General features: G+C 43.8%; 1 protein-coding gene across 7 annotated transcripts in view; it reads right to left on the bottom strand.

Annotated features, from left to right (window-relative positions):
- FRMD4B (FERM domain containing 4B) overlaps window positions 1-12,131 on the bottom strand; it is a 332,329-nt gene that overhangs the window by 17,925 nt on the left and 302,273 nt on the right. For all 7 annotated transcript variants that reach the window (XM_047747015.1, XM_047747034.1, XM_047746993.1 and 4 more), the window contains 6 exons: window positions 6,871-6,947; window positions 5,240-5,378; window positions 4,405-4,546; window positions 3,375-3,508; window positions 3,160-3,279; window positions 1,407-1,635 (listed from right to left, as the gene is read on the bottom strand). In XM_047747015.1, the coding sequence (XP_047602971.1) occupies window positions 1,407-1,635; window positions 3,160-3,279; window positions 3,375-3,508; window positions 4,405-4,546; window positions 5,240-5,378; window positions 6,871-6,947 (841 nt within the window). The remainder of the gene's footprint in view (window positions 1-1,406; window positions 1,636-3,159; window positions 3,280-3,374; window positions 3,509-4,404; window positions 4,547-5,239; window positions 5,379-6,870; window positions 6,948-12,131) is intronic.

The following is a 12,131-nucleotide window of genomic DNA, read 5'->3' as shown; positions in this document are numbered from 1 at the left end:
TGTCCTGGCGAGGTAGGCTTCGATGCCATCATGAAGGAAATCTCGCCCATCTGATCTCAAATGGCAATCTCCACCAAAGCCAGGCAGACGATCTCTTAACTGTACACACAGTAGAGTCTGAAGGCAAGGTGCCAGTGTAGTCAGCTGTCAGGCACACTTAAAAAAAAAATATACCCCATATATCCTCAACCATGGCACCATTTGCTGTCCAAATGTCACTCATTGTAAAGGAGATCACTTGAATCTTGCACAGTTTGCAGATGAATGGGCCACAACAAATGGTTATGAAAGTTAAGTACATCGCTAATCACCCGTCTCCGTAGATCCAGAACGGAACCACCTCCAAAGCCAACTGGACGTCTCATTTGGATTCAAAGCCATCCTAAATCCTCCAGCTGTAGCGGATGAACAAGTGTCCGTCCCTTTCTAAAAAGCCGTATCTCTGCTTTATAAACCATACCTCCCCAAACCCGAGTATACGCCAAACCTAGTCACCACATTTCATCCAATCTGACATACTTATTTTATGTCTCAGTAAAACGAGAAAAAGTATTGGCAATTGTAACTGTAACACACCATCTAGTGTAAAATTATTCAAATTTCACAGATGTTTAAATGTGAAAAAAAAAACAGTCTTGGGATCAAGGAAATCTAATCATAGTTCAACCAGCGATCAAGGCTGAAAACCAGGCTGATAGAGTAAGGCCAAGTGAACCTGAAATGGACTTAAATGAGATTTTCAGTGTACTTTTTTTTTCTGATTATGAAAGTCTTAAGGATATAATGTTGAGAATTTTGAAAATAGAAGAAAAACAAGTTATTCGAAATACCACAACTACTAGCATTTTGAAATATTTCCCAACGAGTTGTTGTAGGTCCATCTTCACATGATGTCGGGGTCATGTTGTGGTTATGATCGAATACCCTGCTTTCTGCATTTCATGTTTCCTATCACAACATTTGTCCCGAGCTTTAAATAACCTCCACAATTGACAGGAACTGTAAGAGCTCTTTTCACAAATGTTGGATAGGCCCTTCAACAAATGTTATGTCCCTGCGTTATAACCCTTTGAGAAACGGCTGGGTAGGCCCAACTCTCTTTACTACTCTGTGCCGCCAACTCTATTTCCTGCAACGACGTCAGGCCAGTAAAAGGGGATTATGAACCAATACTGCTATGAATGTGCCTTTAAACTGCAAATGAAAGCAACACAATAGTGTAGTATTACCATAGGGAGAATGTCCGTGAAAACCACGTTCACCCACTTGCAAGACTGACATCCCAAACCATTTTCCCCCTAAGAAACTTACTTTTAAAACCAGTCCTTTCTTGTATCTCTCACCCAATGAACTTGGAAATGCTACTACCATCACATGTGACCGGAAAAACCTTACTTATTACGAACCTGGTAAAATAACTGTGGCCTTCTGGCTGGGCTTCTTTCCACATCTGATTCGATATTCATTTATCGCGTTTTCAATCTCCTGAAGCTTCTTCACTGCCTCCGTGTAATCTTGCTTTCGTTTTTTCTTCACGGTTTTACAAAGGTCTGGCTCGTTGGCAAGTTTCTTCGCAGCTTCGACTAGCTTTTGCTGTATGAGGAAATTGCTCTCCAGGTCTTGCAAAGCAGGATCCTGCATTTAGACAATGATACCAGTTCTTGTACATTCTCAGATCAGATGCTCTTTGAGAATAAAACCTTCCTAAGTTGATGGCACAGGCATCTTCCAACACTTTTCTAGAAGACCAGACCTCCCTCATCCACTTACTTACACTTACTGTTTTCCTTTTAAAGAAGGGAATGGCCTTTCCTTCACGTAGTGGGTCAGGTGACAATTATATTTTTCAAGGAGAGATTCCTATTCCTAAGCCAAGATTCACAGACACAGAAGGTTGTATTTATATGCTTAGCTTTAGAGACAGATACATTTGGGTTTGATTTCTCTTTCTGGTGGTTTGCTCTTGAGTGACCCTGGAAACATGCTTAATTTTTTTTTTGTTTTTTAAAGATTTTATTTATTTATTCTACAGACAGAGATCACAAGTAGGCAGAGAGGCAGGCAGAGAGAGAGGGGGAAGCAGGCTCCCTCCTGAGCAGAGAGCCCGATGTGGGGCTCGATCCCAGGACCCTGGGATCATGACCTGAGCCGAAGGCAGAGGCTTTAACCCACTGAGCCACCCAGGCGCCCCAACATGCTTAATTTCTTAGTGCTGCAGGCTTTTTTTCATTCTGCATCTCCATTTCAAATGGAGAGAATATCTACCTTGTAAAAATATGGCAAAGTTTAAATGAGATAATACGTGTGCACTGCTTCGTTCAGGACTGGGTATACTCAGTAAGTTTCAGAGCTTAGGGGTGCCTGTGTGGCTCAGTCAGTTGAGAGTCTGACTCTTGATTTTGGCTCAGGTCACAGTCTCAGGGTCATAGGACAGAGTCCTGTGTCGGGCTCCGTGCTCAGCGAGGAGTCTGTATGAGATTCTCTCCCTGTCTCTCTGCCCCTTCCCCTGCTCATGCAGGTGCTCTCTCTAAAGTAAGTAAAGACAGCTTTTTAAAAATTTGCAAAGCTCACTCTACTATGGATGGAAACTGCTATCATTTTCTACAGCCATGATGGCTAAATCTGGGTAAGAAACAGGAGTAGGGCCCTACGATCTGATGATACGCAAATGAAAAAGTTCACCCTATACTAGAACTTTATTATACCTGAATGCTGCCCGTGTATTATGTCATTTATGACACCCTGTATCCGTTAGCAGGAAGAACGAGGATGACCCTCATTTTATGGATGAGGAACTGAGATCTGAAAAATGACACACCAGAAAGGGCAAACGTATTTGTCAAAGGTTTCTCTGTTTTACGTGGAAGCGTCTAATGCTGGAGTTCTTCATTCTTACGGTCAAGGTTCTCAGTTTATAAACATTTGGGGTTTGTTTAACGTTCTCTATGCCTGGGAGGAGTAAAGTAGTGAGAAAGAACTCAACCGTAATTGGACTGTGCATGAAAGGAAGAATTCAGTTTGGTCTACTACATCACTTTCAAGTGGCAAGATAGCAAGGTTCAGCAGGGACTCAAAAACCAAAGGGACAAGTCAGCCGCGTTCAGCCGGCTGCTTTTCTGTCCTGTTGTTAATAGAACTGCTCAGCGTTGGTGCTCCTACCTCTTCACTCGCCAGCAGGCTGCCGTCCAATTTGAATGCGGTGCCTACACGTCTTCTGACCTGAGGCGGTTTCTCACCTACGTTCAGGGGATATTCCTTTGGCATTTTGCCGGTGAGCTCCTATAAAACAGGACAGAACCGAGAGGGGGTAAGTGACACCTGCCAGATTGTCAGACACAGTGTGATGAGTCCCCCCAAAAGCAGAAGACACTCACAGCCTCCCGCAAACAGATCTTCTTAAGCTCCTCAACTTTTTTCAGGAGCTTTTCCTGCAAGAGCTTTTCCTTCTTCTTGAGCTCCAGGATTTTCTCTCTCTTTTGCTCCTCGCTAACTTCTGAGTCTTGAGAACCTGGAGGGATTGGTAGGGAGGGCAGGGAAGGTTTATACAAGGCATGTTTCCTTCCTTTTTTAAAGAACAAAGAATTTTTAAGGTTGGCCTGCTATTAAATAATAATTTATTTCTTTTCTCCTTGTTTCCGAACATAATAAAAGGAAACTGGAGAACATTTTCTCATGCTTCTGGGCATCCAACGCAGCCTGGTAATTATATATACCCTCTGTATTTTGGCTCAGTCATTTTAGAAGCAATGATAAAATGTTTAATGTTTCAGACACACCCAAGGAAGAATTTCATTTTTCTGAGCAGGAGAGAAGGTAAGATGTTCCTGGAGATAGTTGTTTAGAATGTCCTGGTAGAAAGCAGGCAAGCGAGGCAAAGGAACGTTCTGTGCCTCACATTAAGAGCTGATAATAGGATTTAGATGGGGAGAATTCATTTGAGTGAAGTTAGGTATACTCAGTGATAAGAGACTGCAGAGTTTCTACAGAGGAAGGGCTTCAGGGCAGCAGTCACACTGGGAGGTGGGGTTGGGGTGAGGTTTGATGCTTGTAGTCACGTTTGACTATATATTAAGTAGAGCATTAGACAACTGTCTGAATCAAAAACTAAATATTGGGAGAAGAACTCGATAGAACAGATGAGGAGAAAATGTCCTTTCATGTTAATCCTGAGGCGTTCACTATCTTTGTAACTAGTGTTGTTCATACAAGCTGACTCTTTATAATTTAACTTTCCTTCCACTTCTTAAAACTTTGGTTTATGCTACATGTTGCAGGTTTTGACAGGTTTATTCATTCCCCCAAATAATGGGCCTAAAATGCATTTAAAAGTGGTTTATCAGCCCCCAAAGTAGTTTATGACCAAAGTGAAAAGTAAAGATCACTGGTACTTTCCAAAAACGTTACCTGAGGAGATTAAACTGCCATTGCTCGCCATGATGAACTGACTTTTTGCCTCCAGTGTCACCATTTTGGAGACCCTCGGTGTTCCTGTCTCAGTCAAATCCATTGCGATATCATCTAAACTCCTGGCCGAAGGAATTTTTGCCTAAGAGGTATACAACATGGAAACAGAATTCATTCAACTGAACCTATTTTAAATGAATAAAATGATTAAGTTACGATGGAATAAGTATGTTAACACAGAGGACGATTGAGAATTTTTACATGCCCAAGTGACACTTCAGAAGAAAAAAAAATATAAGACTTAGGCTTTACATCGACAAAGTTTAAATATGCATGACCCTCTCTCATGGTATATAGTTCAGTCATTAACTTTAGAACGCCACCTGTGTCCACGTACACACGTGCCAAAAAGTTGGCACGTCTTACAACTCCTAGATCAGGCTATAAAATGCCCCTGTTTTAAAGATTTTATTTATTTTTTATTTATTTGGCAGACAGAGATCACAAGTAGGCAGAGAGGCAGGCAGAGAGAGAGAGAGGAGGAAGCAGGATCCCCGCTAAGCAGAGAGCCCGATGCGGGGCTCGATCCCAAGACCCCGAGAGCATGACCCGAGCTGAAGGCAGAGGCTTTAACCCACTGAGCCACCCAGGCGCCCCAAAATGCCCCTGTTTTAAATGTAAGAAAAATTAAAACAGTTGGTCAGAAAGTTTAAAAAGCAAAAACTCAAAGAACAGAAACCCACGTGCTTGCACCTTTTCTGAGAAAGCTTATCTTGAAACAGAAAGCAAATGAGGGAGGGAAGTCTGTTCCTATAGAAATGCTCCAGTGACTTACTTTGCTTTGCTTCCGGTCCAAGTAAAACTGATGCTGACTAATTGCCATTACCCAGATGGACTTGATGAGGGAAGGATTTGCATACCACGTTTGCACGAAGAGGCCACTTTGCCCAAAGGTTCTTCTTGACACAGAAATCCTGAAAGATTAAGGAAAATATTCAATTCATTCACCTCTGGCCCAGCACACCACAAAAGGTACCCACCGAGGAATGTGACCATGAAGTATCTTTTTAATTGTTTTCTGGCTGCCACACTCTGATGCTGACAGGAGCCAAGATTTGATCTTCTCCTTTTATGAAGAAACCCACTACAACTAGATAATCTCTTTTTTGGTAAAACTGGCATGTTTAAAAATGCATGTACACATACCCCAAATGATAAGAAGTACTCAAATTAGGGGCTATACTAAAAACTTCTACTTAAAAACCACAGGATGTGTGAACATCACAAGAGGTCAGGAATGAAGGTGATCATATATCAAAGATAACCCAACTGAGAGGGCAGTGTCAACACCTTCCTCAAGGTCAAAGAGCATTTCAGATCTAGGTAGGCTTGGGCGGGTCTGACATCATCAGAGGCTGAGCAGATAATATGGTCTGCAAATATACAAGTCTGACACTGTTCCAGTGTCCTGCTTATGTGCCAGATAAGAGAAGGAGAGACGGGGGCGCCTGGGTGACTCAGTGGGTTAAAGCCTCTGCCTTCGGCTCAGGTCACGATCTCAGGGTCCTGGGATCAAGCCCCGCATCGGGCTCTCTGCTCAGCAGGGAGCCTGCTTCCTCCTCACTCTCTCTGCCTGCCTCTCTGCCTACTTGTGATCTCTGTCTGTCAAATAAATAAATAAAATCTTAAAAAAAAAAACTTAAAAAAAAAAAAAGAGAAGGAGAGACGGTCAGAAGAGGAGAGGGTGAAAGGAGTTGGGGGGGGTAGGCAGATGCTGTGGGGAAGGAGGAAGAAGGGTACTAATGTTCTTTGTAGGAATCTGGCTTATCTCTTGGTCCTCTTTTTGTCACAGCTGTTTCCCCCATCCCTCTGACCTCCAAGCATCCATAAACATATCTGAAAGGCAAACACTGGGGACTGATAATGAATTCCTCTGACGAGCTCGGAGAGCCTCCAATCCTGACTTCAATCCGTGGTTATAACTTGGCAACTGTTGTTTTAGAAGTGACCAGGAATACCAAATTAAAAAATGAGCACGGGATCTGAACAGGTATTTCTCTACAGAAGGTACCCAAGTGGCCAAAGAGCACATGAAAAGACACTTAGCCATCGTTAGTCATGAGGGAAATGCAAATCCAAACCAAAATGGGCTATCACTGAATGCCACCAGGATGACTATTAAAAAACCAACAAAACACAACTCAAGATAACTGTTAGGGAGGATGTGGAGAAAAGGGAACCAGATCCATTGTCGGTGGGAATGCAAAATGGTGGCGCTTCTGTGGAAAAACTGTAGCAGTTTCTCCAAAGGTTAAAGAGTTACCACTGACCCAGCAATTCCCCTCCCAGGTCTATCCCGGAGAAATGAAAACATGTCCGCACAAAGCCTGGCACATGAATGTTCCCAGCAGCATTGTTACGGAGATAGTCACTGGGACCGCACAAAGAAAAGGCTGTCCCCCTCACCTCCGTGGATCGTGAACTTCAACGGCGAATTTCTTCTCACGGAAATATAAGTTCTCCAGCTGTTTCCATTGGAATAACTAAGAAATTGAGAACACAGAACAGACGCACCACATTAATTAATGCTGATTTTTAAAAAATATTTTATTTATTTCTTTGACAGAAATCATAAGTAGGCAGAGAGGCAGGCAGAGAGAGAGGGGGAAGCAGGCTCCCTGCTGAGCAGAGAGCCCGATGTGGGGCTCGATCCCAGGACCCTGGGATCATGACCTGAGCAGAATGCAGACAGAGGCTTTAACCCACTGAGCCACCCAGGTGCCCCATTAATGCTGACTTTTACTAAATCTGGAACTCAGCTTAATCGCCAAATAATCAAGAAGGTACACTAAGGCAAAGCACGAATACATGGTGCGTCTTTTACAAACCAACAACCTGAAACCATTCAATTCCTTTTTCTGACAGTAATCAGGCAAGTGTGGGGAACACGCATATTATTTTTCCTCTAACTCAACTAAATAAAAAATAGGAAATCCTCGCAGTTTCCAGTAAATGGATGCCTTCTGATCAAAGATGTTGACTTCATATTTAAATGGAAATATGGTCGAAGGGACGTTTCAGTAGAACCACAGGATGAAATTTCAAAAGAATGCAAAGTGAAAGTAAAACGGAACCCCAAGCAGGGGTGCTTCTCTGTGACACCAGTTTCCCACCTAAAAGAGTTCCCCTAAATGTAACAGAAACCCAGCACCAGGACAGGGGTAAATACGCCGTTGCCCTCTTGGTTTCTGCTAGAGCCTCCAATCTTTGTCAACAGACTTTCATATTCCCACCGCTGATATTCTAATGCTGCACTCGGTGTCCCTTGCCAATTGGTTGGGAGAAACAGAAGTTAGCTAGCAATGTGCATTTGAAGATCAAATAATTTGTAAAAGGCAGCCCATTCATGAGACGGAGTGCCCTGCTGTATTTTCTGGGTTTGTTCCCAACCCCCTTGTACTAGCCTGAGCCTCAGCTTTTTCCTCTCAACTTGGAACTTGTCCCACTATTGATGATTAGTAGACTTTGGCCGGAGTTTGAAATTATGCTCAGAGAATCTCAGGAGAGAATTTGATTTGTCTAATTGCAAAGCACAACCATGTCCCAAAGTACAGGAGCCAAGACTTTTTATGAACATGTGAACCTCACATAAAGGAACAGCATGAACTTAACGTCCGTGTGCACGCGTAACTGGGAGACAAAGGTATTCCAAGTGGACCCTCAGTGCCCAAACACAGAGAAACCCGCACATGCTAAGGACACAGCCCTTCGTGGTCCACATGCAGTCAGTGTAACCACAACAATCACCCAGGTGGAAAGAGTTTAACTAGTGAAAGCTTAAAGCTACATACCCATTTCCTAAAATGTCCGTAGACGGGACGCTTTCATTTCTTTTCATCCAGAGATTCCAAAAATGGGACAGAATTATGAAGGAAAACCCCGAGGTTCGTTCTACCTCCCTCTCCCAGAGAGCAGCTCCGGTGAGCTCTGAACGGAGTTTCATAAGACACCTAGGTGTAACTCAGTTTCACAAAGAGAGCCTCCCACGGCTGACACGCTACTGACATCAGCAGCTCTAGCGAGTGACACCTCCCCAGTTCCGCTCCTTCCCCCCGCTCCGATCAGGGAGAAAGAGGGCAAAGTTCTCCCTGGCAGATCTTCCCAGAAGGGAGGCACATTCTTTTAAAATAGGCCAGAGCGTGGATCCCGATGATAACTTCCTGGGAAATGAGTTGCTTTGAATCCAGGCACAAATTTCACTGGGGGCTGTCTCCGGGAGACATTTCTACCCCAGGGTTTACTCACTCTGGGCATGAACAGGTTCTACAGGAAGAACCACAATGCAGCTCAGCTGTGTTTTCCTTTGCGTCCATTCCCACACACATAAAAACCAGGGCTGGACTTGAAACATGATCTCTGAAAGCCACCACCTCCCCCTCTTATCACTTACAAAAGTGAAATACTAGCGCTTCTGCCTTCATTCAGCAAGTCCCTGCATGGAGAGCAAATAGACTTCCTGCAAGCAAAAGACCCTACTTAAAAGGTGAAGGGCTCTGGTTTATTTAAGGAATTTGAAGTAATTCAATGGCAACTGGGTCTGCAAAAGAAGTTAATGGTACGAGACTGAGTCTTCAAGTCTAAAAGGCAAAGCCGTTTCTTCACCTGAAATCTCAAGTTTATGGAAAATGTGATTTCACAGATGTGTCTGTAATAGCCCAAGTGAACTGGAATGACACTTAATTCGTGCTGACTGTTGCCGCTGGGGTGTGGATGGTGGAGGGTATCAGGGGTTTGCATTCTGGTTCCCTCACTTGTTTTTTGGGGGGCGGTGGAAGGGAGTTGCTTAGCTTTTCTGAGTCTCAGCATTCTCATCCACAAAATGGGAGCAACGCCTGTTTCAGATGGTTATTGCAGGGGGTCAGTGAGGTTATGTTTATGAAGCACTTAGCCCAGTGTCTGGTTTAGAACGAACATTCGGTAAGTGATAAGGCTAGTTGTAACTGTTATGAAGGATGCTCCATCCAAGTCCCCAATGTCATATCATCTCTTTGTGAGGATGGAGGACAGCCACGTAATAGGAGAAAGAGAAGTAGAAAGAGCTGTCTAGTTCCCACCTCTGTCTTTCCACTGACACATCGGGTTTCCAACTCCGTGAGTTTCAGCCCGTGTAAAAACTGCTGTATTTCTGTTGATTTCATTGGCGGTTTCCTGATACACCCTCTGGGTAGGAAATCTGCTCACTGTTCCTTTATCACGGAGGTCAGAGTGGAGGGAGGGAGGGGCGGGTCAAGGGCACGCCCACACAGAGACCCGTGGTAGCAAGCTCCCTCCTGTCTGGGGTACCCAGAAAAAGGAACGTGCCCTGGCATGTGCAACAGTGCCGAGGAGTGTGCACCTGCCACAGGCTGGGGGTGAGGGGAGGGGACCTCCTGGGGTAATAAAAGACTGAGGGAAAGCCTCCGACAGAAAGGATCAAACTGTCTTTTTGAATCTTAAATCAATATTAGGGGTCACCCAAAGCTATAACACCACGCCAGGATGGGGAAGGCATCATCATAGGCTTTTCTTTTTTTTTTTTTTTTAATAGCACTTATAATATAAGTTAATCATTTAACTGCAAGTTCACCTGGAAATGACTACATTTGGGATAGTCACAGCTATACTGTATGACTGTACCTCAAACAGTGACTCACGTCTGGTGATCCCTTGCTGTAACTGGAAGCAAAACCAAATCATTCTATTATTGATTTATGCTTTTTTTCATTTTAAAAGAAGTTATACTTGATGAATGTACTGTTAGTACTCATGATCAAGCTAGTGGATGTGTTTTGCCTTCTGGAGTCCCACAAAGACAGAATTTTGCAGGATCACAGGCTTTTAGAAAGTCAGACTGACCACTTCTATCCATCGAAGGCTTCTGTGCCTGAGAGTGAGTAACCCCCAGTATAGGGGGTTACTACTTAGAGCCTCATTTTGTGAGACAGACCACCGAGGCTCAGAGAGGTTTACATACATCATCCAAGGTCCCGAAGCTAAATGGAAGCAGATCTGGTATTCACAACCAGCCACAACCAGGGTCCCCAAATCCCAGGACCTAAACAAAGCACACCATCCTGCCTCACTCTTCTGGGAAGAGGACTCAATGGAGATTTGTTACTTTTTTTTTTTTTTAAGATTTTATTTATTTATTTGACAGAGAGAGATCACAAGTAGGCAGAGAGGCAGGCAGAGAGAGAGGGGGAAGCAGGCTCCCTGCTGAGCAGAGAGCCCGATGCAGGGCTCGATCCCAGGACCCCGAGATCATGACCCGAGCCGAAGGCAGAGGCTTAACCCACTGAGCCACCCAGGTGCCCAAAATTTGTTACTTTTAACAAACACATGGCATAATTCTCAAATCAACCTCACAAGGAAAAAAAAAAAACCAAAACAACAACCCAGCAGTTATAATAGCCATTTGCAGAAAAGGACTCTGGGACCCTCAAATTGTATTTGCACTAGTGGTAAATATCTCAGCTCGCGATATTTACATCACTCCCTCCTCATCCACGACCCTTGGGTCACTTGGCGGTGTCTGGAGACATTTCTGGCGGTCATGGGTGTTCTGGGCAGCTGGTGGGCAGAATCCAGGGACGTTACTTACTATCAGGCCGGCCATGCTGGGGACAAAATTATCTGGCCCCAAATGTCAACAGTGCAGACTGAGAAAGCCTGATTCAGAGAATACATTTTGGTGATATACCTATGCTTTGGTAGGTGGAGTGTGTTGATGTAGAAGATAAAATGTTTGCTCCAAAATAATGAAAGCCGGGGTCCTATTTTTCTCGGTTAGGCAATCCCCACAGGAAATGGTTCTTCCGATTTTCTAAATGCAGATGTTACCCACCAGAGTAACTGAACACCACCCAACAGACTAGAAGAGGCCATGCTAACACAGTCAGGTGAGCCGAACAAAAATGCTATACCCAAATGGGATGCACTTGGGTAGCGAAAATTACCTTTTGAGACGTGATATCATAACCTTCCATACATGAAACATCACATCTTAAATGCAAGGAGTACAACACTCGGCGTAGAGTGTTCAGATAGAAAGAGTTCAGATGAAGTTCTGGTCATCGGGAAATGTGTAATATAAAACTCTGACCATCCAGGGGGATGTGATCTTCCCAGACTGCCACTGTGGCCAAATCTGGAACCTTCCAGGGCCAACCTAATGACTTCCTGTTAATACTTGCAGTAGAGCGCTCCCCCCACACATTCAGTTCGACCAGGGCCGACCTGCTGCTGAGGGCCACCTGCACGGCTCATTTGGGTGTTTACAACTGGCATCCCTTCTCACAGCTTGGTGTCCAGCCCAGTTATTAAATATTTCAGGAAAACCCCTAACTTTGAATATATTTCTGTCTTTCCAGATGGGCTGTCAGGTCCTTAATGACAGGGACTTCTCTTTTCCTTAAATGGAATAAAGAATATAAAGTACTAGGCTCAGGATCCTTGTAAATGGGCTCAATACATTTTTGTTGTTGTTGTTAAATTGTAAAACTGGGGAAAACTGTACTCTCTTGTTAGAAATTTGCTCCCTAAGGATGAATGAATTAAAACCAAACCAATTTCAGTCCTAACTACAAAGCCAACAAGCTTATACTGTTTATGTCCCTTCCTAGAACATTTTTCTTGACAATGCTTTATCTACTTATTGTAGATAAATGTCCAAATTGGCATTTGGACAA

Source organism: Lutra lutra, chromosome 1 (genome assembly GCF_902655055.1).
Source record: "Lutra lutra chromosome 1, mLutLut1.2, whole genome shotgun sequence".
NCBI classification, from domain to species: Eukaryota; Metazoa; Chordata; class Mammalia; order Carnivora; family Mustelidae; genus Lutra; species Lutra lutra.
This window is presented reverse-complemented; position numbering and strand designations above follow the sequence as displayed.